This window comes from Pezoporus flaviventris, unplaced genomic scaffold (genome assembly GCF_033815535.1).
Source record: "Pezoporus flaviventris isolate CSIRO_AGI_PZ_B2104156 unplaced genomic scaffold, CSIRO_AGI_Pfla_v1 ptg000031l, whole genome shotgun sequence".
NCBI lineage: Eukaryota > Metazoa > Chordata > Aves > Psittaciformes > Psittacidae > Pezoporus > Pezoporus flaviventris.
In genome coordinates, this window is record NW_026892579.1 from 64,582,610 (window position 1) to 64,610,535 (window position 27,926).

The following is a 27,926-nucleotide window of genomic DNA, read 5'->3' on the forward strand; positions in this document are numbered from 1 at the left end:
GATGGAAAAGTTGGCAGTAAGTCACTGCATGGCTCAGGGCTCGAGAGTAGAAGGAAAGAGCAGTGCCTCGTTTATTTGCTTTGATATAAAATGTAAGTTAAGCTGCTTCTATTTGAGAATTGAATCTAACCCTCAAAGACAGATAACTCTAAGACCCTCCAGCAGGTGAGAGCTGCAAAGCAAAGTGTCCTGCTGGGTTACACAGGGCTGTTCACACCTACCCACTGTTCTTGTACATATCTTGTTTGGGGGGGGGGGGGGATTTTTGTCAGAACCTGCACACAGGAGAGTCACTTCCTCAGCTTCTGCTGCTGACAAAAACCAGGAAGCTCTGACCCACGCTCCCAACACCTTTTTCCCAGGGCTTGGTCCTCCTCGCTGAGGAACTCGGCAGTGGGCAGGAATCAGTAAGTCAGCAGGTGTGCAGGAGCTCTCTCTAAATGACTCTGCCCTCTAGGGTACATTTGGGTTATATTTTCCAAGATGAAAACCTTTCCATCTGCAAACCTGGGAGACTCCTTTGCCCAACGTGTCAAGAAGCAGTTAGCAACCATTCCTTAAAAGAATAAAAATCACTAGACCGGGAAATATGAATCAATTAGTCTTTGATCCACCCCTCAAGTAATAACATCATCTAGAGCACGGGTTACTGCTAGTCCTAAGTAACCAAGAATGTCGAGGGACTTTACAACTACCAGTGGTTAAGAAAAGGAGAACTTCAGTTCCATTGCCTTCTGATCTTTCAGTCTCAAGGTGGCGTTTCTGGGGCTTCTCCCCACACCGTGCAAGGAAACTTTATGTTTAAGAATCCCTGGTGTCCTCATGAGATTCCAACATGGAAAGCTTTAAAGTAATCCTGCAAAATTGCCCAGTCTGTTCACAGAAAGCAGTAGAACCCTAACACATCTGCCATTCATAGAATGGCTTGGGTTGAAAGGGACCTTAAAGCTCATCTAGTTCCAACCCTGTCACAGGCAGGGACACCTTCCAGTAATCTACATCTTGTACAACAGGAATGAAAGAGTATCAATAGTGCTGGTATTTTACAGAACAAAACTGCTCATTCTTTACTTAAAGCTAAGTGGTCCACCTCTGATTTACAGTGCCAGGGCTGGGAAAATGACCCCCATGTGCATTAGGACTTGGTCCAACAGCAACAGTTTGTGACATCAAAACTGCCTTTGTGTTAACATTATGATGTCAACTAGAAAACCAGGATTCCTCATGAAAAGGGACAAAAATCAGCTGGGCTCTAAAACTGATTTGAAGTTAAAGATTTTTTTCATTCAAAGGAAGAGAGAAAATGCAAGCAGAAAAAATATGGTAGAACTGTCCTTGAATTAAAACAACAGCCAGAGTGATGTTCTTAAGAAATAATACATACCCTGTCTCTTCCTAATTCCTCAGGAGTCAGTAACTCCTCTGGTCTATGAAGTCCCATACAAAATTATCAATAAGTCATGAGAAAAAATGCAAAAGTCAAGATTATCATGAAATGAATCACTGTTTCTGGCCGTAAAGCAAAGGCATTCTGCTCAGCCCGCGTGTTTGGTGCAGCCGTAGTCAGATATCCCTTCCCCCTCTCATCACCACTGGCCTGGCAATTAAGCTTCAATATGCCTGTGTGTATATTATTGATGTGGAAACAGCTATTTCCATCATGCCGCAGACATTCTATACTTTTGAAGTCTGTGGTTACAGAGTCATTATTCCGCACAACACTTTCCCATCACTAGGGTGTGCAGGATGCCATAAAAAAATGGGTTTGTGCAAGTTCCAAGCTCCTGGAGTTATGTCAATAGTTACCTTAAATACATTCACTTCTTGTACGTGGTCACCCTGCTTTCTGAGGGTTTGCTTTAATAAAAAGGACCGGATTGCCCGAGAACGAAGTCAGTAGGTAGAGCTGTGCTGATTTGCAGATCTGTTTGATATTCCCATCTTTTAATCTGTGTGTTGTCTCCAGGATGATGCTGCTGATGATAGCAATAATAGTAGTAGTAATAATAGTAATAAAAATACATTTGCTTCTGTTTGTAGTGAAACACTGCTGGAGTTGGATGCTCTGCTTTAAAGAGACACGCTGAACGAAACGGTATCCCGCAGTGCACGAAGTACATGTCAGCTCTCCGCTGCCTTGGCATGATGACCCAAGCTATGGTACAATATTCATCATTTTCTTGGTGATCTCCCAGGAAAACCTTCTTAATTTAATCTCTAATGGGATTATCAGCCTCATTAAATTGTAGATCTGCCACAGTCCAGCTGTTGTGGGAAACTGAACTTTCAGACTGTTGTCAATTCACAGCTCTGACCTCTCCACCTGAAGTCCCTCTAGAAGCTTTTAATGCTTTCAGCCTCAAATGCCTGCAGGGTCCTTTCGCACTTCCTTCACCTACAATTTATTCCCACAGAAATCCCTGCCTTCTTGCAAACTAAAAGGGCACAGATCTGCTGCTTTCCTGGAGTTAAACCAGTAATACCCAGCTGCAGCCCCAGCTCAGTGGCCCTGCTCTGATTTCTATATGGGCAGGGCAGCACATTTAGCAGAAGCCCCTCCAAGAATGAGGTCTGAATAGCATTCATGCATCTCATCCCTACCCTGCTTTATGAACCAAGACCAAGCTGACCCAATGCAAGTTTCCTACCTCTGGAGAAGTCCCACAGCTCAGCCTCTGCTCATCTATCAAGGGCAACACAAGCCCAGGCAGGTATTACAGCTGAGTGCCTTCACAGCACTATGTAAATACAGATGCAAATGAGCTTTGGCCCTCAGACTTCTGGCAAGCTACAAACCCCATCCCTGGTGTTGTGAGGTGTCTCTGCTGCACACACTGGGTGCAAGCCTTCAGACCCTTCCCAAACCAGGATTCTTGCTGGAGGCAGGGATGGATTTGTCTCTTAAACGACACAGAGCCAGGACAAACCCAGTGTACCTGCTTTGCTAAGTGACCATTGCACAAGGCTTGCAGACAGCAGACTGCTAAATCCCAGAGGGCACTGACAGGTGACTCCATTCCAAAAAGAGAGGAAACTCCACCTTGGGAAACCATTACTGCTCATTGCAGACACGGCTGGGAGGAATACAGGTAATGAAGGATTAGTACCGGAGAGACAGGAAAGAAGGAATCTTAAAGTAAGTTTGCAATTCCTTTTGTGCCCAAGCAAGGCAAGTGCAGTGGACACACACAGACGGTTACTTTCTCACACACCTGCAAAACCTCTTAGGAGGATTAAACAAGAGCTGTGGAGTTCAGCACAGTAAGGCTATATTCTGAAGGGGCTGGGATGGTTTTTCCCCTTGTACATAGTAGTCTAACAAAACAAAAGTCTGACGCTTTCCTCCAACACCCTTATGGCAATAGTATGTAAAATTCACGTATCCTTCTGAACACAGCTCCTTTTTCCTTTCCTGTGTAACTAAAAACAAAGCGGTTTGTGCCTGTAACAACCATTTATAACGTCTTTAAAAATACATCTCAATGCCTTTGGCTTTTCATCATTATTTTCAGCAGCTTAAGTCAACTGGGAACAAGATTCGTGGTTCTCGTGTTGTAAGAACACAACAAATCAAGTTCTCATAGCAGCAGCCTGCCCTACCAAAAAGGGTAGCCTTAACATAAAGGAGAAGATAAACATTCCATATCCATAATTAGATAAATAATACTTCAGGCAAGATATGGCACCTTTAAAAGTGCCTTTTCAGCCTTGGATTTTTTTCTCTGCTTGTTACTACAGAAACCATCTAGCAACCAGAATCTAAGGCAGACTCCACCCAAAACAGAGAAAAACAATATAGACAGAGTAGGCTTTTCCTTCCCCCCACCCCTTTTATTTCCCCCCCTTTTCCTTCCCCCTCCCCTTTCTCTTTTGGAAGGGTGGGTGCTAAGGAAAAGCCTCTTCACTGAGCAAAGGACAGGAGCGTTTTGCATGCAGTTGAAACAGTAAAGCTCTGATTACAGATGGCAGAAATGAAAGCAGGGAATGAGTAATGAGCAATGAGAAATGCGTAATGCGGGATGAGGATATAATTTCCACACATCGGCTAAAGAAAGGTTTACACTCTTAAGCAATAAAAACAAACCATTAAGCCAGACCTGCACTGTCAGGAAGTATAAAACAGTTCTTGAAACTCTGCAGTTACTATACAAAAGCTTTTCATAAACTTTTGTTTCCTGATCTTTCATAAAACATTAACGTTATGTTCTTTCATAAAACATTAACATCAAGCTGCCATATGGCAATTAGCTGCCTCCTGAAATCAATAAAAGAAAACCCCAAAAATCAACAAGTTTAGGAATAGCTCCATAATAAAATAGTTCAATAATTATCCTCTTCTAATAGCGGGTCTAATATAAATGCAATCCAGATGAGCTCCTTCTCCAAAGCTCAGAGTACAATAAATCATGTTCCTCTCCAAGCCTCATCAGTACTGACTGTACAAGCAGGACCTCTGACTGCCTAATGGAGTGCAAGCAGGTGATAGTTTGGGGACCCCCAAACACAGTCATCATAGGAGCAGGAAAGGTCTCAATGCCTGGCTATGATGAGCCCAGGTCAGCGCAGCAGAGCAGATCCTGCTCTGCTGAAAATGGCCAATGCTCTCGGGAGAGCTTACCTCAACTGAAGATCTTCCCACGGCATTTCTACATGTTGCTGAGCACAGGAGTCCAACTGAATTGTGCCCCAAAATTACCAAGCCACTCGACAAAGCTGTTACTGAGTCTCAAAAGGACAAGGGGAGATGCTGATCACATTTGTGTTTAGAGAGATTCTTATCTGAAATGCACAAAGGGTGATATTATCTATCACAATCTCTAGCTATATAGGTTGTACAAGTGCCTAGAAGCAGTATGTTTAGGGGAAAACAGGCTATAGGGTAACAAAGGCAGTTTTGCCTTCCAGATCTTCTGCTTTTTCTCCTCTTAAAGAGGAAAATAAGACCAAAAAGCTCACTTCTTCTTGTAGAGCACTATAACACTAAGTACTACTAACGAACTGAAGTGCTACTAAAGAACTAAAGTAAGTGCGACTACAGAACAAAAGTAAGTCCTACTAAAGAACTAAAGCACTGGAGCACTGTGGTAACAGCATACCTTTAGTTTTTAGGACTATTTAGCACTCACTACCAGACTTAGACGATGATTCTGTGTCAGAAAGCCCAAACCTTCAGGAAGGACTGTCTGATCATCAACCCTATTTTGCAGGGTTCAGGAACCCAGCTGATCTCTAGGAGAATTTTCTACTACTCCTGTATGACAGTCTGATTCAACTCTTCTATTTGCAATCCCAAACAAGCTCTTCAGTGCAGCACTCTCACAATCTAGAGAGAGGGGTTAAGGATTTAAGGTACGTTACAAAACCAATTCTGCAGAAATTTATTGATGTGCTGAGCTTGACACATGCCCATTTCCTCCTCAAAATCAGCACAGAACCGGTGATCCTGTGACTAACACTAAGCAGGTATAGAAATGCTTACAAGAATGGGTCTTAATAGGTTTACAATTACACATTGGCCTCAGTGTATTTTACTAAGGATGCAAGTCTTTCTCAAGCAACAGGAGGTTTGCCTTTACAAGGAATGCGGCATCACGCCATGAGCCAGCTACTGCTCATGCATAGACAAGCGCCGTAGCCAATTTTTGTGAAACAAGATTAGCATCAACGTGCTCTCATGCCTTACAGGAGAAGTAAAGCAGTCACCACTGTAAAAAGCCTCCCTCAACCTAGTCACAGATGAAGGGCTGGGAGCTGTGAAACGGAAGCCTTACAACGCTGGAGTGTAAGACCTGGTTAGAAGTGCTGTGGGTTCTTTACAGATCTCAGTAGGTTTGGGATCATACCCTTCCTGCTCACAGAAATGGTGCAGTCTTCAACTTTTCAGCACTTTCTGTCCAGCTTTTGCAAGCTGAGGCTCCAGCGTACATTAGCATTGCCATAACTTGACTGGTACAACTGTGCATTGCAGACAACCAACAAATCACAGCATCACAGAATCGTTGGGGTTGGAAGGGACCTTCAAAGCTCATCTGGTCCAACCCCCCTGCAATGAGAAGAGATATCTTCAACTAGCTCAGGTTGCCCAGAACCACATCCAGGCTGGCCTTGAATGTCCCCAGGGATGGGCCACCCACCACCTCTCTGGACAGCCTGTGCCAGTGTTTTACCACCCTCATTGGAAAGAATTTTATCTTCACATCCAGCCGGAATCTTCCCTCTTTTAGTTTGAAATCATCACCTTTGTCCTGTCACAACAGGCCCTGCTAGAAAGTCTCTCCCATCTTTCTTATAGGTCCCTTTTAAGAACTGAAAGGCTGCAAAAAGGTCTCCCTGGACTCCTCTCCAGGCTGAACAACCCCAACTCTCAGCCTTGCAGACCCTTCACTGCAGCATATCCTGTGCCCAACAACCTTGCCAAAGCAACGGCCATAAAGTGCTCATCACCAGTCACACACTGGCAACAAGCAAAAGGCAAACTAAAGTTCTGCATATGTCATGTTCCCCCCTACACACATGAGCCAAGAAAACAGCACTGCTCTTTTGATAAAGCAGAGGTTGCCCACCCAGCAAGGCTGTAGGCTACCACGTAGCATCAGCATGACAATAACATCAGCTACCTCTCAGAAATACTGCTGGTACAAAGAAACACAGAAGTCGTTATCATGCCACACAAGCTTACAAATAGTCTAAGAAACCTTTAAGAAAAATGGGAGCAGCAAACAGGAAATCAGTTTTTCTCTCATATTCTCTGTACCCCTTGCTTTTTGTGATGATGAGCCCTAGAGAACTGTTCTATATGAAGACCTCTAAGCCATCAGGTCAGCCTTTCTGATCAACAAACCTATGCAGTACCTTTGCTGTAACTCAGACAATTCTAGGGAAGGAGGAGGAGTTTGGGGAGGGCAGTGAGAAAGAGGAGGGTTCTGTTAATAGAAAGTTAGGCTAGTAGGAGACCCAAATCAGAGATTCCCAGAATTGCCTTAGAGAGGTCTCTAATGGGCCAGCTGCACACATGGCTTTAGGAAGTGCTGCCTCAGTTCACCAAATCCAGAAATGGATCCGTGACAGAACACAGGGGAGTTCTGACATCTCTGGAGATATCACCACAGTCATTATATACCCTCTAAACACAGTGGAGAGCTCCTGAAACAGGCAGGAACTCACCACCAGCAGTCTAACACAATCTCATTCCATTCCCAGCTTCAGTGCACTCCACAATGGATTGCCAAGGAGCCGGTTTAAGCTACTTTCCCACTCTACTACTTCAGCACAGCTTTCACACAACAAGCAACCCAGCCTCTACATGCTCATCCCAGGTTCTACAGCTAGTAACCTGACTGCCCTACCAGTCTTCAACTACAACAGGCACGATAAGCATCAGCTTTAATGCTTTTGCCCCTACAGGAAGGATTTGAAGAGCAAGAAGTTATAAGCACAAGTGATCCTTGTGATTACTGCACAAGTGAAGCATTTTTTCCTTACAGACTGGACTTTTCAGAAAGAAAGATCAGAGTTTTATGATTTATTATCTGACACGGATTGAAACATTTGGGAAAAGGGGAGGAAAAAAGGCTTTCAAACACAAAACCCTGGAAAAGAAGGCAAGCCAAGCTGCAAACCAGCAAACCCACCAGCTGAGGTTAGACAGGAGGCTGCATACGACAACAGCTTGCTGCATGTAGGGCAAAACCTGAAGATTAATGTCACTACAACACGCCATAGAAATGAGCTCTCCTCTGAGGTGAGGAAGTATGCAATGCTCTTCCAACTGGTAAAGACAAGGGCTGGTACAGATAAAGCATCAATTCCTCTTTAGCAATACATAACCACCAAAAATTAAAAAAAAAAAAAAAAAAGATGACATTTTAGTTTTTATTATTTTATATTTGGCCAGGACTTTTAAAGGAAGGACTTTGAAAGGAAACATCAAACATTCACTTTTCTGTAGGTCTAGAAAGGATTCAGCCTTCCCCCCCACCCCCCTCCCCACCTCCCATAGGGTTTCTATTGGCCCTTCTTAAATTCACACTGCAAATTAGGTGGGAATCGCAGTATTTATACTAGCTCAGCAACGTCTGGTTCTTATCCAAATGTTCCACCTAAAGAGGACGCCAGTTCTCATGGATTGGACAGCCCACCCTGCAGCATTCCTGAGAATTGTACAATATAATCTTGAAAGTCAGCAGAGTGGATTATCCACTTCTTTTTTCTGGACTTGAACTTGTGACCTTAACAGTAGCACAGCAGAAAGCAAATGTGCTATGCACTTTGCCATAGTAACCTTCCATGTATTCTGGTTTTTTTTTCTTCTCCAACTTAAATACACACAATGGAAACAGCTACAATTTTGGAAAATTATGTACAAACCCTATATTTTTTGTTCTTTTTGATTACATATAAATACAAATTAGCTATTCTTCTAAAAAGTGGTTATAATAGGAAATAAATACAAAATAAGAATCTGACCATTATACTTCATGTGCTGGGGTGAACCCCATATAAAATGTACAACTAAAATACATTTAATCTTTAAAGGAATATTTCTCTGATTAAAATATTTGTTTTCCCAACTTTTTTTTTTCTTTTCGTAGACATAAATATATTTTCAAAATAGTTGTGTTTTTTTTTTTCTTTTTCTTTCCATTTCATTACATAAATAAAAGTCTTCATTGGGAAATATTAAAGTGTCAGCTTGGGGGGGTTATTTTTAACCTTTTGTATTTGTCTAATATATTTTTGCTGTGTCAGCGGCACCCACAACCCTCCACAACCATATCTTGATAGTTCTTTAATACAACTTTTTCATTTTCATCAAGGTAGAGCATGGAAATAGCACTCAGTTCTGTCGGCACACAGCAAGCCTTGGGGATTTTGGAATTCACTGAATTGACCAAAGTCTGAACAATGGCATGGTTTGTTGAGTTTAGATGATCTGCCAGTGGAAAAGGACATTCCCCGTGGCAGTAAAAGGCACTATACCCCGGTGGGGCAACAATCCAGTCATTCCACCCCACATCATTGAAGTCCACATATAACGGATGCCTTTTGCAACTGTATTTGTGGCGTTTACGCTGTTTGTGTTTCGCTTGACGCTTTTCTCTTTTATGGAGCGGGTGTCCCTTGCCATCATGCCCAAACGTTACTAATAATGGCCTGAGCTGAGACCAGCTATCTTCATCCTGATGTAAAGACCTGCTAATCCTAACGTGCCTCTTGGAGGCACTGTTCTCTTTGTCCAAGTGAACCACCTCTACCACAAACCCATGATTAGGTTGTCCATGTGCAATCCACCTCAAAACAGCTGGCGTTACATCAAAACTTTCCCATTTACTTGCATTATGATGCACCAACCTGGTGTCCAAAAGTCTTGTGACAGGGTCCTTAGAGGTGGCTGTGGCTGGCTTTATAATTTCATAAATATTAATACGGTGATGGTAGCTGCTGTTGTTCTCAAAGGCTCCGTGCACCTGCTTCCGAAAAATCTGGAGTTCAGCTGAGGTGATAGACTCCTCATTAGGGATGGAAGTTAAATTAAAGAAGAAACGCCGTGCTGTTTTCCCACTTGTTTCTGGCAGTTCTTCCAAAACTTCTAATTTGATTAAACAGGGAAAACAGAAAGAAAGAAAAATCAGGAACTGAGACAAGCAACCAAACCGCTTGCAGTCTGCTGCTGGCAGCTTTCAAACGATAGCTAACGCATGTAACACACGAGACTTTCGGGTGGGAAACGCCACCTCCCTTGTCTTCCTCTATTTACACAAGCACGTATAGCATGGAGTTAAGGGTGCTTCACTCACTGTCAAGCATTTTGATTGCACACCGGTGCCCTCTGCATTCCAGGTGGTTATGAATGAGTGGCAAGAACCACACTGCATTATGCTGGAATCCAAGGACATCAGTGAGAAAACTCAAGCCTGACAGCGCGGCTCTGATGTGAATCGTTACAACTGGTTGAGGACTTGAGGCAACTGTTGCATTTCTGCCCTTTTCAAGAAGGTGGCTCTAACATCAATCCCTTAAACTCCACCCTGAAAAATATCATTCCACAGTTTAGGTGACTTAGAAATATTAACTTCTGGATTCCTGTATGTTGATTAGAAACAGTGAACTTAAACATCTGTAACAGTGCTTTATGAAGCGCTCCCTAGGATGTACCCAAAAGGGCCATGAAGAATGGCGGGAGCTGAAAAGGGGTGGATGCTGAAGGGATAATGAAGTAAAATTGCTTCTGAACAACAGGTTTCTCAAAACCACACCAAAAAATAAACCTGAAAAGTCACTGAACCCCAGGCCATTCTCGCCTTTGAGTCAACAAGTAACTGAATGGAGCCTCAGAGGGAGTAAAATGTACCTAAGGTTGTTGCTACAACCACTGAAGTAGTTACAAGTATTTGCCAAAGCAATCCTCTTTCAAATCAATTTTGGTTTCTATTTTGGGTGCTAAGCATCCTGGAGAAACGCTCACTTTCGAAGGGGAAGCCCTAAGTGCTGTTAGCAGTTCTTGGTCACATAACCATTCCCTGTTGAGTCCAGTGCAACTTTTGGATAGGGGAAGGCTCAGGTTTCCGGGAGCGGATCAGTATTTGTAAACATGCAGATGTTCTGAGCGGTCACAAGACCAAATCCTGCTTTCAAGAAGCCAGGAACAGGGTGAGAACTCAGTGAAAAAATGGAATGGTATTTATCTTCTTCTAAACTTTGTGACAATTATAGAATAGCTTTTATGCCAAAAACTTTGCTTTTTTGACTACTTCAAACTGCAGGTTTTTACATTTGCCTAGAAATCATAAACTTTGCCCTCCGAGTTCCTCTCTTGCTCAGCCCCTTGCCTACCACGCTAATGTGAATAACCCCCACACCGGCTTTTCTCCATTCATTGCTACGTGTTTTCTTTCCGCAGAGGGAAATGCGGACGATGAGAGGTTACATTTCATCATCCATCTCCTTCCTCACGATACGGCTTCCCACCAAACAGCACATCCACTTCTCCAAGACCCCCTCTTTCATCCATCGGAAACATTCAATATTAACCGATTCCTTTTCCCAACGCAGTTTCACATCAGAAGCATGGGGAAAACTGCGTTTTCATTACATCTACAGCGGGGCCACTGCACGCCAGCACTGGAGAAGAGCAGCCTCAGGAACAATTACAACCTGGGGAAACGTTTCCCAAAGAGCACGCGAGCGACACGCGCCCCACCGGCTCCACGGGCCTACCCCGTGCCGTGGCCAACGCCACGGCCACTGTTTCAGCTCCGTGGGCTGAGAAACGCATCCGAGCTGCTTAGAGGGTCCCTGGCCTCGGTGGGCTGCAGGCCAGGAGGGATAGGGATGAAGCCGGTCACCGCGTTCCGCTTTGGGCTGGGTTGTCTGCAGGTGAGAGCCCAGATCTGGCCACAGGGCTTTTACCAGCCGGGGCGCTGCTGGTTGGGGAGGAATAGCTTGGGTCCGGGCTAAACCGCTCCTCAACGGCAGCGGGGCGAGGGAGGGGGCTTGAGGAGGGCGCCACCGACCGTTGCATCGATCTCTCACGGGGATGAGATAAGGATTAGAAACCCCCGCAGCCTCGGGGAGACTTCCCTGCGCTTTACCCTCGCGAAGGGAAAGCCACCTGGGGGAACGCTTAGCGCGGAGCCGCTCCGCTTTAGCAAATAAAACGGGAGCCTCTCGTCGGGAGAAGAAGGAGGAGGAGGAGGAGAAGCGAGGCTGGCTGCGCGCCACAGCAGCAACCCCGGCGCCTGCCGCCGAGGCCGTGGGAGCGCGGCCGGCTGGAAGCGCACCGCCGCCCCGGTGAATCCAACACACCCGCGTTACCGGCGCTCCCGGGGAGGAATCCACCCCGACGCTCCTCCTCCTCCTCCTGCGGCCCTCCCCCTTTTCCCCTCCGCTCCGCGCCCGCCACCGGCCCCCCGAGCCCGTACCTTCGTGGTGGAAGCTGCGCACGGTGTTGGCGCGGCTGGCGGCCCGCTCCAGCGGGTACCCGAGGGCCGGCGGCTGCCCCTGCTGCTGCCCGGCGTGCAGGCGGTAGAGGTCCAGCATGTAGGGGGGGATGACGACGTCCTTGCCGGGGCTGGGCCGCCGCTTCAACCCGAACATGTGGAGCAGGCGCAGCTCGAACTCGCTGAGCAGATCCTCGGGGCGCTGCGCGGCCGAGGCGGCGCGGCCCGGCTCGGTGAAACGCCGCCGGCCCACCTCCGGCATGAGGCCGGCCGCGCCGCCCAGCAGCGCCTGGCAGAGCAGCAGCGCCAGGAGGGAGCGGGTCGCGGCAACCATGATCAACCTGCGCGGAGGAGGAGGAGGAGGCGATGGGAGCCAGTCAGCGCGGACACCGCGCCGGGGGAGCGCGCCGCGGGGTTGGGGGGGGCGGCGGACGGGGACGGTCCGCAGGTGGGTCCTACCCCGGAGGGGCTCGGCGCGGAGCCCATGGCGAGCGGCTCCGACCGGCCCCGAGGCGCGGAGGAGCCCCCCGCGGGGCCGCTTCAGGTGCGCGGCGGGCGGCGGAGCGAGGCACGAAAATCCCCGTGGCAGGAGATCAAAGGGGACGGGACGGGGCGGGGGAGCGGAGCGGGGCGATCCGCAACAAAGGAGCGCGGCGGGGAAGGGGAGGAAAGGGGCGGACGGGGGCACCGCCGGGGCCGGGCCGCTGCCCTCGGTGGGGCGCAGGTGTGCGCCGGGACGGGACGGGCCTCGCCTCGCCTCCCGCCGCGGCCGCTCCGGGACCAGGCTGGGACTGCTGCCCCGCCGCCGCGCAGAGCGACCTCCCCGCTGCGCTCCCGTCCCGACCCGAGGGGACTCGGGGCCGGCTCCGCTTTCCGCCGCTCCCCGGAGGGGCAGCGACTTTCCCCAATGGAGAGAGAGGGACAAGCTACCTTCCCTCTGCGGGGTGGGAGAAGGGGAGGGAGGAAAACACAAATCCTGCTACGTCCTTAGCCAGACCCACAGGGTGATATTCTCCCCCGTGAAACTCTGCGCTGGGTTATTATTATTATCGTTATTATAATTGTTATGATTAGTGTCCCGTCCCCCCTCTCTCTTCCAGAGCGCTAGCACCTCCGCCGTGGCCCACGGAGTCATCCTGCGGAGGAGGCTTTCAGCGGGTCTGCGACCGCCGGGGTTATACCTGTGTGCAGCAGCAGCAGGGGTTGTGTCTGCAGGAGGGTTTTCTGCTCTCGGGGTGTTTTTCCCGCATCACTTGGTGTTACTCCGAACTTCGCTGCTGCTCCTCTACAGCTGCCGAGCAGAAAAGAGAAGTTCTCTGAAGTACGGTCCGCCTCAGAAACATACTTTTAGCAGCTGGGTGAGGAGGCAGAAGGCAAGTCCCGGCCAGGGAAGAAGGGCTTCTCTCTTTTAAAAGCAGCGATCGAAAAGTTGTTGCTTCTTTTTTCTTCTTCTTCCTCCTCCCCGAGTGTGTGTGCGTGTGCCTGCCCGTGAATGGGTCCCTATGTGTCTACGGAGTTAAAAAGCTCCTTTTCAAAGCAAAAAAAAAAACAAAAAAGTCCTTTTGCATCACCCGCGTCGGACAGATGGACATTTACTGAGGCTCCCGCAGCGGCATTAAGGCGAAGCTTGACTTTTCCCCGCTCCCTTAAAAAGAAAGAAGAAAAGAGGGAGGAGAAAGGAGGGGAAAAGGAAAGGGAAAAAAAAAAAGAGGGTGGGGAGCGACGGCTTTAGGGGACAGCGCCCGGTGCCCGGCCCGCCCCGCACCGCTCCATTGCCGGGGGTGCCCGCCCGCCGCCGGGGCTTTTTGTTGCGCGGCGATGTCACGACCCCGGAGGCTCGCAGGCCCGCTCCAATCACAGCTCCCTGTGGGAGCGGGCTGCGGCCCCGCACGGCTTTTTAAAGGAGACGCCGCCTCCCTCCCTCGTTCCTTCCCTCCCTCCTCCTTCACCCGTTCTCCTCCTTCCCTCGCTGAAGCTGCCCGCCCGCCCCGTTAAGCTGTGGGAAGCGCCGGCACAGTTCCCCGCATCCCATTCCTTACGGCGGAGGGGCACGGCCGCCCGGATCGGGATGCGGGATCGGGTCGTACAATACCCCATTGTACCGCAAATCGGATTAGCACCGTGCCCCGGCCGGCTGGGGTGGTAAGGTGTGAAGGTCACGTAAGGTATCGGGAGAATCCCGGTGCTCTAAAAGCACTTTAACAACATACATAGTTACTTTATTGCGTGCGAGCCTGCGGGAAGAGGGCTGGAGAGCCGGGGGTTTCCTCGTTGTCCTCGGAGGAGTCTCCTTCCCTGCTGCGGGCTCAGCCCCAGCCGAGCGGAGGGCTGGGTTTGGGGTTTGGTGTGAAGGGGTTTTTATTAAGATGTGGCTGCCCTCCAGTGGTGGAAATGCGGCGGATCTCCGGCACACAAACCCCGGCATCGCCATCAGAAACCAGCCCAGCGACTCTGCCCGGCACCTGCCTCCGGTGCGCACCGGAGCGCCCCGGTCTGCGGGAGCACAGCGCATCCAGGCACGGAGTAGGACAGCGGGGGTGAAGAAGGCAGGCACATGTTCAGTGAGATTCGGCCCCCAGTCCGAGCTCCCTTTGCTGATATGGGCAAATCTCTTCATCCCGATGCTATTTAATTTGTGCCGCGGGATGCATCCTATGTCCCACCTCCTGTTCCCCTGCTTTGGCTCCGCAGCAGGACCCGGCCCTTGTTGCACAGGTATGTGACACCCGGCAATTTTGGGTCACAGAATCAACTAGGTTGGAAAAGACCTTTAAGATCACCAAGTCCAACCTTTACCCCAGCACTCCCAAGACCACCACTAAACCACTAAGGTCCTCATCTACACAGTGTTTGAACACTTGCAGGAACAAGTGACTCCAGCACTGCCCTGGGCAGCCTGTCCAATGCCTGAGCACCTTTTGGTGAAGAAATTTTTCCTAATATCCAGCCTAAACCTCCCCTGGTGCAGCTTGAGGCTGTTTCCTCTTATCCTAGCACTAGTTCCTTGGGACAAGGAACCCTCATCTCACCGCCTGTCTCATACAACCTCCTTTCAGGTAGCTGCAGAGAGTGATAAGGTCCCCCCTGAGCCTTCTCCCCCTCAGTTCCCTCAGCAGTCCTTAAAGCCAAAGCCAGCGGCATGGGGTCCCGGTGCTAGTGCAGCAAGCACTGTGAATGCCTTGTGCTGCATCTCCTCTTCCACCCAAACACCTCTCAGGGGCTTCATCTGCAAAAGGCACAACCAGCCTTTGACACCTTGAATTACTGCGGAGGAGGATTTAAAGCAATAACAACCGAGATGGCTCCATCACCAGCTCCTCCTTTGGGAGCGGCCTTTTCCCTCCATCTTGCTACTTTCCAACTGTAGGGAAGCCACCGATTTGAGGCAGAAATTCAGCAGATTTGGACCGGAGTAATTCTTCCTGTGCTCCATGGCTTTTCCACTGTGTTAGAGTGACTTCAGCTCTACCTGCCAAACATCACTGCATGATGAGGAGCTCACACAGAGAGCTACATACCAGAGTAAGAAACCACCTCAGAACTACACCAGTCTAATTAAAGAGCTGGTAAAGCTCCTTCCTACCAACAGCTCCCAACACTTGTTAACCTGGATTATCACTCTCCGCTGTGAGTACAGCGGGAGAGGCGATGGAGCAAGGTGAAATCCTTCAAAAGTGTAGCTACTCTTCCGTTGCATTCCAGTGCAGATAATGTTTAATTTTATGACTTCCTGCAAGTCTTTAGCATGAGCTGAAAGTGCTGTGCAGTGTGACTTCAGGGTATGCCAATTATGTAAATCAGCACTAAAATAACAATGGCAACGTAGTTTACACATCACTGACATTAAATGAGCACTTCAACTTCTAATTGCCATTCCAGTTCAATCTGTAGTGGGTCATGCCAGGAAAAAGTCATTTCTTGCCTCAACGCTTACTCCCTGTGCCTGGAGCATAGGCTGTACTGTATGCCCAGCTTCATGTTATCTCCAGGAGCTTTCTGTATTAGGATGATGAGCCTTGTGAGGGAGGAACGTGCCTGTGGTTGTTCTGAAGGCCTGCAGATGCTCTGATGTCAAAAGGGTCTTGTAGGTTTGTCCCTTTCTGATTTTAAACATAAATAGGCTCTCACAGTCCTCTGTTCTCTTGGCCATAGAACATTTCCCCTTCTAGTTTGTCCTCTCTCTGCCTATTTAGATCAGGAGCTGCTGGGGCAGTGATTCTGCCTTCCCACTTGTTTCCAGGACGTCCCAAAAGACAACATGGAAGCACTTACTACATCCTCCCTGAACGCACCGGCACCCACACCAGAACCTCAGCCGTGCTCCAGCACTTGCCCCACGTTTGATTTCTCACCAAAGCAGATCTGGCTCCCCTTCAGCCAGTGCCCTGGTGAATATGGGGAATAAGGCCCTCAAAGTGTCATCCACGAACATCTGGTTACGGTTTGTGCCTCATCAGCACAAGAAGCAACCAAATACCCCTCCGTAGAGCCCACTGCCTTTGAATACAGCATTCCAGCCTGCTCCTGCTGCATCTCTAGCATCAGCACACCTGAGCTCAAAGCTGAGAAGTATTTTTGTCATAACAAAGAACATCAGACACAGGTGTATTTAGCTATAACGAATGCAGCACTTGGTCTGTGGAATTAAGTTTAGTGTTTAGTAGAGTTTTTTTGAGAGGTGATGAGCCAGTAACTCAACTAATGGCACCTGCTGCTAAGGTTTCAGGTCCAGGTGTTTATTTCCAGGACCCAAACACAGCTGATAGACCTCAACTTTAGCTGTCATTGGGTTTTCTTAGTAAAATGATAGAAAAGTATCCAAATAAGGTCAAGTTTTACAACACAGAGTCCTTAAAGCCCAGCATTTCCTTCTTACAAATACTCTACCAAGTCACATTTATATGATGCCACCACGTGGTGTCCTTTTTACCAACCTCATTAAATTGCAACCATCATTCTTGATGGCTACAAGCAAAAGACTTCATCTGGAAGACCTAAATGAGAAATTCTCACTAGGGTTTCTGACTGTAACTTGTAATCCTTAGCAAAGCCACCTTATTTCTGGTCTATTATAGAATCATAGAATCACAGATTAGTTTGGGTTGGAAGGGACCTTAAAGCTCATCCAGTTCCAGCCCCCTGCTACGGGCAGGGACACCTTCCACTAGATCATGGTTGCTCCAAGCCCCATCCAACCTGGCCTTGAACACTGCCAGGGATTAGAGGCAAAGGTGTGCAGGAACACTTATATGCTCTATCCACATTGATGGTCAACACTTCTACTCCTGGCTTCTCCAGAGCAGTTAGACCAATGCTGAGCATTAGTGAAAATTCCCACTTTGCACCGCTGTCCCCTGGACATGATAAGTACGTGACACATGAAATATTAACAGCACTGAGCTTTTCTATGGATGTTGCACGTTTTAGTGAATAACCCTCTTGATAAAAATCCGTGCTGAAGCATGAAACATACACATGGTACAGCATCAAATGTTAGAGAGGCGGCTTCTGAAAATGAGTTAAGATGTGTTAGTGATGTTGAGGTTTTGGCTTCGTAACGGGTGGAGATTATCTGAAAGCTTTTCTGTTCCTGAACTGTGCTTCCTGTTGGCATTTGTGTGTATCTGATGTGTGGCCATTCTTTACAATTCTCCTTAGCACTGTTCTCTGAAGACATACTTGTCTTCTGGTGGTTTGTCTTTTAACATCTATCAGTTGTCTCTGCTGTGCAGGCTGTCTCCTGTCCCCTGAAGGATGGATTCTCACCTGAGAAGGTAATGTACAAGATGGTGATCTGGTTTTGAAGAGGGGAAAGGCAGTTCGTTCAGAAATGTCTGTTTGTTTCTTATTCACCTTTGCTGAAATTTGGCAGCTCTTCAAAGCTCTGTTTCACTGCAAGTCTCAATTTCCTTCATCAACTCGCAGCTTTCCGTCCATCATAGTGGCAGGGAAATGGGAATTTATCAGGAAATACAATGCAGACCTAGTATTTTTCTACATTTTCAGTATGCCTCTGTTTCCAGTGAACAAAAGCAGTTGCTCTGAACAGTGTTATGCCTGCAAATACAGGCTGTAGGGATCGGTTCACATGGCTGTGCAACTTTAAATTGTAAGACAAATTCCTACAACCTGTACTAAAATTGCTGGGGAAAGAGGACAAAAAGGAAGCTAATGTGACAACCTTTTACGTTACTGTTTTCCCCTTGATGCTATAAAGTTCCAAATGTCAAAATCCAGTATTTGACCTGTGGCTTTTATCATTAAGAGGAGACAAAATGCCATAACGCCTCTGTACAGGCTGGAGAACAACTGAGCAATCACTGGACAGATTCCAAGGCACTGCCACCATTTATGTACATTTAATTACATGGAGTAGGAATAGTTACAGGCTGCCGGGCTAGGGAGATTCCATAGGCAGTGAAGTGAGTACGATTCAGGAGACCTCAGTTCTATTCCCAGTGACAGAAGTGTCCTTTTTCTTCCCTTTGCTTTTCCACCTTGGAAATGGGAATGTCCACGCTCACCCCACTTGTAAGTGCCTACAAGACCTTTAGGTAAAAGCACAAAGAGTTAGGCACTGCTATTGTTTGGGGCTAAATACTAGCTTAATGCCAATAGCAATCTCAAATACCTGGAATCCCAGAGCTTAATCTTGCCTGAAAGACAGTGGCAAAATCCCTGCTGGTTTCAGAGGTACAGGATCACGTGTGTAAGTGATGAAGAGCCAGGGATGCCAACTATTGCAGTCAGAAGATTCAGAGCAAAGAGGGCTTTTTAATTATATAAGTCTTGTTGGGAAGACAATGAGGTGAGGGTGTTCCCCCACATAAAAGAGCAATGGCTGCGTCATAGATGGTCCACTTCAGGAGCTTATAATTTCATCACAGCAGAGATCTTGACGTCAAGTAAAATGGAGGATAATATAAAGTTGCGCATATTGCCTTAAGAAGTGCATATTTTAGCAGTGCAGCTGGATAATGTTTTGCAATTAAAATAAAATAAAGGCAAGCATGACGTTCTGTTTAAGCAGATTGTCTGTATGAAGGCTTTATTGTAGCTGCAGATTTAGGGCATATGAAAAGGTTTTCTGTGCTCAGTTGCAGGATGAAAAACATTGCATCACCAAGGCATTCTTGTTCACTAACACTCCTTCGCCAGTGTGCCTTTGACAATGACTGCTTGCAGGTTTAGTTTCTGCTGTAAAGTCAAGTTTTCTCAGGTCATTATCATTTCGATTCTTTAACATCCTCTTAAAGCCAGACAGAAGGACAGAAAAGCAATAGTAAAGCTTTGTGCCTGCTCCGTGCCGTGTGCTCGGCACAAGCGATCAGCCGCTGCACCTGCTTCACACTGCAAGTAAAGCTATTTGCAAGTCGTTTTCAATCGCATCCCTTGTTCCCAGCTCTGCCCAGTTTCCAGAGGAGCTCTGACGGGCACAGGCCTCAGTTCAAACATCACCCTGGAACTTCTATTCAGTAGCTCATTTGCTTGTGTGCTGCAAAACTGAGTGCCTCGGAGGGGTCTTAGGAGAACAAGATCCATTGAGCGTTCCCAGGCTCTCATCTGCTCCAGCGTTCCCTCTGCAGCATTCCAGAAAGCACGCTCTGAACTGTAGAAATGAGTTACTAGTGGCACATATTGAACTGCTTCAAGACACTGTTTATCCCTGGAATATCTGTAGCTCCAAAGTCATAGTACTCTCCCTGTATGTGGCCTTTCCATTCCTCTCCAAGAGGAGGAAGAACTGCTCCCACCATTTTACAGAAGGGGAAGAGGGGCAGAGCAGTGAAAGGCTGTTTTTCTGGGGGTCCCAAAGATCTATATAGGTCACACTAACATTTTCGATTATGCATAATCAGGTTAGACACGGTTTTGGGGTTAAACTCCCCAAACTTCAGTGTGACGTTAAGTATTCAGCTCACGTAGATACTTTTGACAAGCCCAATACCAAATCTATTACCCAATAGTTTCCTGCTGACTTCTTGCAGTGCCTTGTCCACGGTTCTTACTGCAACCATAAATCCTAGCAGGAATATCATCAGCGTATTTCAACTATGGAGAAATGCTCTCATATTGCAAGAGTCTCTCTACACTGAAGAAAGATGACCTTGATGAGGACAATAAAGATACTGGTCAGGGTACAGACACGCAGCTTTATTCCCAAACCTGCTCAGCCACTGTAGGAGAGGTACACAGTGGATTCCCTCGCTTGCTGTGCCTTTCTCTGTTCTCCAGGCCCCACAGCAGGATGGGTGTTGCATAGCCGATCTGTTTAGTGCTTTGGGAAAGCCTGTTCCATCCTTTACATGCCTTAATACCTCCAACTGCCTTCCCTCACCACACCTTGGCTTCTTGCTTCTTTCTGAAACTTGCAATGACCAATGTACCCTTAGTTTATGTGCTTGTAAAACTAAGCCCATCCCTCAGCCTGTTCATGATCTGGCTGAAAAAGCAGTACCATAAAACATTTGTGATGTGCAGCATCGTCCAATTACTAATTCCATTATTCCCATCATTTCTGTGTTCTCTAACTGGACTTATGCATCCTGGCGTTGTGTTACTGTAAGTGATTTGCCTTTTATTCCATTTTCTGTTTGCTGTACAGCGTTTGGGTGTATAAACTCAATAAACATTCCCATCCACTCAAGGTGGGTATACTAAACACTGCAAACATTCCTTTAGTCCACCATGGCATAAATTCCTTTCAAATAAATCCGAATACTAAACAAACAAGCTGGGAACTCCGTTGACTCTACATCTGTGACCTCCCTTGCTCTCTGCCCCCCTGTGTACTTCCCAAACCTCTACAGACAGCTCTGACAGCCACTGGGAAAGAAAAAGGAACTGGCCCAAAACTTACCCTGCCTGTCTTTGACTGCCAGAAAAGGCAGGCAGCATACAGAACCATAGAATAAGCTAGGCTGGGAAAGACCTTGAAGCTCATCAAGTCCAACCATTCCCCAGCACTGCCAAGGCCACCATTAACCCATGGCACTGAGGCCTCGTCTCCATGGTGTGTGAACACTTGGAGGGACGGTGACTGCAGCCCTGCCCTGGGCAGCCTGTTCCAATGCCTGAGCACCCTCTGGGGAAGGAATTGTTCCTCAGCTCCATCTAAACCTGCCCTGGTGCAGCTTGAGGCCATCCTGTCACTTGTTCCTTGGGAGAAGAGGCCAGCCCCATCCTGGCTCCATCCTCCTTTCAGTTAGCTGTAGTGAGAATTACTCTCACATGAATTACTGTGAGCAGCACATGAATCAGGGAAGATGCAACATCACTGCAAGCCCCAAATCACTACCTCAGATAACTCCAAACAGACCGAATGGATGCTGTAAGTCTTGGTTCGGATGCTCCCACAGCTTAGGAAGAGCCCTGAGGACCTAAAAACTAAGTTTGTGAATAAAACCTTGAAGAAATCAGGGCCACTTTGTCCCTACCAGTGGAAAATTAAAATCCCAAGTTGCACAACTGAATGTGACATTTGTTTCTGGTGGGAAAATAGTTCCCTATCAAAAGGAATTTAATAAGAACTAGACTGGTTTGTATCTGTTTTTTCCCTAAGCAACTTCTACAATGTCAGACATTAATACTATGGAACTCTGAAAGACTAAAAAAAACCCACAGCACTGTAATAATATGTAAAAGCTATTTTTTCTTTCTTTCCATTCATTTATGATGCTGGACATGTTCTGATAAAAGAAGCTGGATTAACCAGGGCCAAAACTGTAAAACCTCATTTCTATAAATTCTGCAAATGGATATATACATGTATGATGGAACAAAGGTTTCTTTCCCCTAAGCTGAAGTGATTTCCCAGCTAGGCTGACTGAATGCCATTTGCACCATGTGTATCCAGGCAGCTGTACACATATCTTACATGTCTGTTTTCATTAGAAAGAATGAATTCTAATTTCATAGAATCACAGAATAGTTAGGGTTGGCAAGGACCTTAGGATCATCCAGTTCCAACCCCCCTGCCATGGGCAGGCACACTCACACTAAACCATGTCACCCAAGTCTCTGTCCAACCCGGCCTTGAACACCACCAGGGATGGAGCATTCACAACCTCCCTGGGCAAACCATTTCAGTGCCTCACCACCCTCACAGTAAAGAACTTCTTCCTTATATCCAATCTAAACTTCCCCTGTTTAAGTTTGAACCCGTTACCCCTTGTCCTGTCACTACAGTCCCTAATGAAGAGTCCCTCCCCAGCATCCCTATAGGCCCCCTTCAGATACTGGAAGGCTGCTATGAGGTCTCCATGCAGCCTTCTCTTCTCCAGGCTGAACAGCTCCAACTTCCTCAGCCCGTCTCCATACAGGAGGTGCTCCAGTCTCCTGATCATCCTCGCGGCCTCCTCTGGACTTGTTCCAACACTTCCATGTCCTTTTTATGCTGAGGACACCAGAACTGCACACAATGCTCCAGGTGAGGTCTCACGAGAGCACATTTAGAAATACATTTCATTAGAAATACAAAATTCCCCTACACTGGATCATGGTGATGGCTTCTATTTAAAATACTTCTCTACTTCACAAGCCTTGTAGGTTCTCAGATTGAAAATCCTCACTATGTAGAAGAGCTACATATGATGTGTACAAGCTACCCAAGTAACTCAAACAGATGCTGCCTCTATTACAGTGCGTTGTCAGCTTCAATATGCTGGGTATAAGCTATTGCAGCAATTAGCTTTAGGGTCTAAAGTCCATCTCTTTGGCTTTTGATCTGCTCTGTGGCTTTCCCAAAACTCCATCTGGAAAGGAGGCTCCTGAGCTGCCACATGGTGATCATTTAAATGAACCATTTGTAAGCAGAGCAGCAGATTAGCAGAAGGGCTATCCCCATTGTGTTCAGAGGCATAGTATTTCTCAGTGTCCCTCAAGAGGGGTATAACTGCTCCTGGCAATCCCTACATTGGCCCTACTACTGACAAAGGGGTTTGTAGTACCACTGCTTTGATATGAATGGTATAATAAGCCAAGAAAGGCTAAACAACCCACCCAAAAGAGGAGGCTTTAGAGCTTTTCTCTTATTGTAGTATTTCACATCTTAAAAGCTGAAGAAATCTCAGCATTGGATCCCATTTAAAGGGGAGGAAATGAAACCCAAAGTTAACTGTGGGGAAGTGTTCAAGGCCAGGCTGGACAGGGCTTTGAGCAACCTGGTCTAGTGGAAGGTGTCCCTGCTCATGGCAGGGGGTTGGAACTGGATGAGCTTTAAGGTCCTTTCCAACCCAAACCGGTCTGGGATTCTATGATACTATGAAGTGAATCCCTATCTCAGCCTTACCAGGGTAACAGCAAGTAGCATGGGCATTTGGAGGTTAGTACCTGAATCTTGGAAAGCTTCAGTCACTGTGCTGGGCTTGCAGAGCCAACACAAAGTAAGGCTTTCAAGGCAGAAACTGAGGTTCGGGGGGCAGAGTTTACCCCCAGTAACTCTACTTCAGTTGTGCTGAAGGAACTATTTGCATCCACCTTAGGGCATAAACTAGAAATCCAGGTTCAGCAATACCAAAGTGACCTGTCGTAGCACTGCCCAAGCTCAAAGACGCAATAAGAAATGTACTGTATTCCCTGCTTCCTCCCTTCCCTTCCCTTCCCTTCCCTTCCCTTCCCTTCCCTTCCCTTCCCTCAGCACATTGCTCCGTGTTCCTCCTGGACCCAAATGCATTTCCAGAGAAGCAAAATCCTCTTCCTTTCAGAGCCCAGGGCAAAATTCCATGGGAGCAAGCTAGACCCATATCCCTCTTCCTCTAAGGCTACATCCCTACTGAAATTTACTCTAGTAAATTAAGTGTGCCTGGGAACATTCCTGGGCATGGAGGCCAGCTGGCATGGAAAAGCCTGCTTCATTGCTAGCTTCCGCACCGGGGTGGCTGCATGCAAACTGCTGCTTGGGGATGGTCCCAGGAATGTTAGAACAAACCTCGGCTCTAGTTTCTTTGGGAGAGAGCTGCTTGGCCTGGTCCAACAGCATCCCGGAGGCATCCGGAGACTACAACCAGTCACTTTGGGCTTTTGGCTGGGTTTAAAAGTATTCCCAGGCACTGCTTTATTTCCCAGTGCAGGTGTAGCCCAAGGCCATGCCTACCTCTGCCTGCCCGGTACCACAGGGAGGATGCAGGACCTAGATTGCCACTGTCATCACTTCAGTCAGCTGATCCTCGTTTCATACACTTGGTGAATGCACCTTTTATCTGCGCAGGAGCTGTTGATAAGAGCGTTTAAAGCAGCCTAGAGGGGAAACCACTTGAAAGAGGAGTTGCAGCGATGCAGAGAGCAGCTCTGGGGCAGGCCTGGACCAAAATGGGGTGGGATCCCAGCGTGCTGCTGGGCTGTGTTGGGGTGAGAGGAGTCCTGAGGGCTCCTGAGGTGCTATGGGCTCTGTTCAGCCATTCCCACTGAGGGGCTGAAGGGTATTTGCTGTGAATTGTGCCCAGGCTTGCCAGGATATAGGGAGCTATGTATTGGCACATAAATGGCACATACAACAATGTCATTTTGCATTGCATTTGGTCCACAAACTGGTCCAAACTGGCACCTACTTGTGACTGGCATCCTCTTTATGAGAGCATCACACTATGGCCATGAACCCTGTTCTGATTGCAGGGAGCAGGGAAAAGGATTGCCTTTTCCTCTCACATCCTCACTGAGGCTTAGTGCCTCCTCCACCTCACATGCACAGCCACCCCCTAACTCAGGTCTCCCCAGCTTAGGATGAAACTTCTCCAGGCATTTAAGCTAATTCTAACTATTTCCTCTGCACCAGGGTAAGGAGCAATTGCACGTGCTGTTCTGCTGAGCAGCTGGCTTGGCACAAAGCACTGATGCTAGATGAGGATGCATGACCACCACCTCTTTGGGCATATTTTTATCTCAGTTTTGTTTCTAAACATCTCAGTGATGGGAGTAAAGATCCAGTTCACCAGACAAACACATGGTCTGAAATCCCTCCCCAAAAGCAATCTGTTCACTAAAGCCAAACCCCATTCAACTTGTATTCCTTCATGATCAAGCCATAAACTGGGCAGAAGTTAGGAGTGATCTCCACTTAAGCACTATCTGCGCTCTGACCTGCACAACCAAGGTGAAGCCAATTCTCCCATATACCCTGCAGCTTGGTAACACCTCTTTGGGTTCAAGCTTTGTATTTCCAGTGGCCAATCTATCCCAGAGTAGAAGGATCCTTCCTTCCACTATCCATCTGCTCTCTATTCAGCACAGGAACATCCTGAAGCAGGCCCACACGCCAAAAACACAGTCCCAAACAACTCAGCTGACCAAAGCACAGGCTGCCACTATCCCTCCTTTTGGATACCTCCTTCCCAGCCCCAGCCACCCCCCTCTGCTCCACCTCTTCTCCCAACACCAGTGCTCCTGCAGTAAGCAGGTTCAAAGCACTGGTTTGTCTGACAAGTAAACTCTTCTTTGAGTACGTAAGTACAGGGGTCCTGCTCTCAGTTGGAACTTCCACACCACAAATACATTCTTTCCCTTTATGTTTAAATGAAATGTAGAATCATTTAATAACGAAATCTCTGCTAAAAGCTTTAGCTTGTGAACCAGGACTTAAAAATCTATAGGATCCCCATGCAGCTGACGGTGCAGTAGCTAACTTGTCAGCTAACATTGCTTTGTTCAAAATCAAATGAGGTTCATATTAAACCTACAAAAGGCAATCATGATTGACGACCTGGCCTGCCTGACTACAATTCCTTTAGTAGCAAAAGTATGTTGTAAGTTCATCTATTATTGAGATCAAGCAACGAGTCTGGAGCTCCATAAAATGGTTCCAGTTAGATTCAAGTAATTGCCTTTTTTGAGTGAACATAAGCTTTTCTGGATTAGAAAAAAAAGGGCAGTAAAAGCTCAAGTAAGCTCATGTCTGAGATTTAAGACTTCAAAGCTGCTTTTTTTTTTGCCTTTTTCCCCCCTCTTTTTAGTGTGAGACACACACACATACAAGGATGGGGGAAAGAGGAACAAGGATGTCTGAAGAAAGAACAGTGATTTTCCCAAGCTGATTTCTCTTCCTGATTTCTTCCTTCCTGATTCTCAACCCTGGGAATGTTGCCCATATCATCCGCACCAACTGGATCAGCAACAGCACGAGAATGAAGAGTTTCCACAGCATCATTAAAATACATGGCAAAGGGAGCAGAAGCCAGCAAAGCACAAGCTTAATAACCCCACTGAAACCCTCCTGCAGGAAAGTTCTTTAGTGTGAGGGTGGTGAGGCACTGCAACAGGCTGCCCAAAGAAGTGATTGATGAATGCTCCATCCCTGGCAGTGTTCAAGGCCAGGCTGGACAGAGCCTTGGCTGACATGGTTTAGTGTGAGGTGTCAGGGTTTGGAACTGGATGATCTTAAGGTCCTTTCCAACGCAAACCATGCACCATGTGTTGGAAGTGTAACTTGAAACAGTTTTCCAGCCACTTATGGGGAAGGGGGGCAAGGCCGAAGCCTCTGTGTGACTTCCATGCTGTGAAGAACGTATTTCATTCATGGAATATGGATGCAAAAAGAAAAGGATGGGATCATATTTCCACATTCCATGAGTATCAGCCACACACATACCTCATACAGGCATTTCACAGTTTGGTGTCACCATCCACTATATTACCTGTCTCTCACTATAAACGTTTACCTTCAGCAAGGTTACTTCCCAGGGAGACCATGAGTGATTAAGGAGTTATTAGTGAGGAAAGAAGATGGCTTTTTTCTGCTTTTCATACGTTTGTTTCTTCTTTTTATTGCCCAGATGTCATCATTAGATATTCAATTTCCTGTGCCCACCCAAAGGTCTACCAAAGTTCTCTTCTGCCTCTACAAGTGCAATTACAATCAGATCATAAATACAGATTCACATTTGTATACAGCTTTATATAGCTTCTTTTGGGTCTGAATATGTACCAGTATAACACAAGACACTTTGCTTTAGCTCAACTTTGGTTGGCAAATTTTCAGTGTCCTCATTTCAAGTATGAAGTCTAAATCTAGTGAACTTGTATAGTTCAGCTAAATCAGTGCATACTCAAAGCAGCTGAGGACCTTGCCCATCCTAAAAAGAATTGTTACAAAATGTTAGCATTTCTGCCTAAAGATGACAAGAAACCAGCACCTTTCCCTTCAAGACAGTCTCTCATGGTGCCCACAGTCACTCTAGCTTCAGATTTAGTTCAAGAACAGAAGTTTTAACAGGCAGGAAATGTCTCTATTCAGTTTTGATAAGAAGCAAGTGCCTCCTTTCTCTTGCTCTTAAAAGACTGTTCACCCTGAGCAGCTCTCCCAAGGAAGCAGAGGAGCATCTGAGCACCAAGGCAGGTTAAGAGCAACCACCCAAAGCACTGACCTAGACAATTCCAACCACAGCTCCATCTCTCTCAGTCACTTCCTGAGGCTGTGGGAATGAACCTGGGTGCAGTGTCACACACGTTTCTGTCCTCTGCCAGAAACATGGTGCTACACATCAACGTAGTCTGGGTCATGGCTTGTTCTGTAGAGCCTTATGGTGAACATGCACAGAAGCAGCTGCAAGGCTTTAGGCCCCGATCAGATTAACTCCTGATCTGGCACTGGAAACCACAACCAACAGTGCACAGCTCCTGTCGTTTGATTTCCCTCTGCTATAGGAGATGGAGGCTCCATTTCCTTGCTGTTCTGCTACTTGCAAACACAAGCTGCAGTTCCACAAGACCAGAGCTGCTAAGACCCCTCCAAATCCCTCCAACCCCTACTTCTTCCCACCTCCTAAGGACTGAGCTAGTGCCCTCCAGGCATTAGTAAACCCTATAATTCTAAGCCTACAGATAGCACCAAGGGGTCTGGTGTACTGGATCATTCTCTAAATACCATCTTCCATTAAACTCATAACCTCATTCTGTGAATCTTTCCCAAACCTTGGGAGAGCCAAAGTCACACTGTCCCACAGTAAACTCTGGATTACCTATGATAATGTAGAGACCTCCTCTGAGATGGGCTGA

The 27,926-nt window shown here is 47.2% G+C and overlaps 1 protein-coding gene and 1 long non-coding RNA gene across 3 annotated transcripts in view; one reads left to right on the forward strand and one right to left on the reverse strand.

The window, feature by feature from the left end:
* LOC133273308 (uncharacterized) overlaps window positions 1–27,926 on the forward strand; it is a 343,156-nt gene that overhangs the window by 101,767 nt on the left and 213,463 nt on the right. The gene's annotated exons all lie outside the window — the stretch shown is intronic.
* BMP2 (bone morphogenetic protein 2) overlaps window positions 7,859–27,926 on the reverse strand; it is a 34,977-nt gene continuing 14,909 nt past the window's right edge. Inside the window, exons 1-4 of one of the 2 annotated variants that reach the window (XM_061461581.1) lie at window positions 14,158–14,573; window positions 13,121–13,584; window positions 11,922–12,280; window positions 7,859–9,589 (exon numbers count right to left, since the gene is read on the reverse strand). In XM_061461581.1, the coding sequence (XP_061317565.1) occupies window positions 8,745–9,589; window positions 11,922–12,273 (1,197 nt within the window). In that variant the 5' untranslated portion in view covers window positions 12,274–12,280; window positions 13,121–13,584; window positions 14,158–14,573 and the 3' untranslated portion in view covers window positions 7,859–8,744. Of the gene's footprint in view, window positions 9,590–11,921; window positions 12,281–13,120; window positions 13,585–14,157; window positions 14,574–27,926 lie in introns of those variants that run through there. The other variant, XM_061461582.1, reaches the window with a different exon arrangement.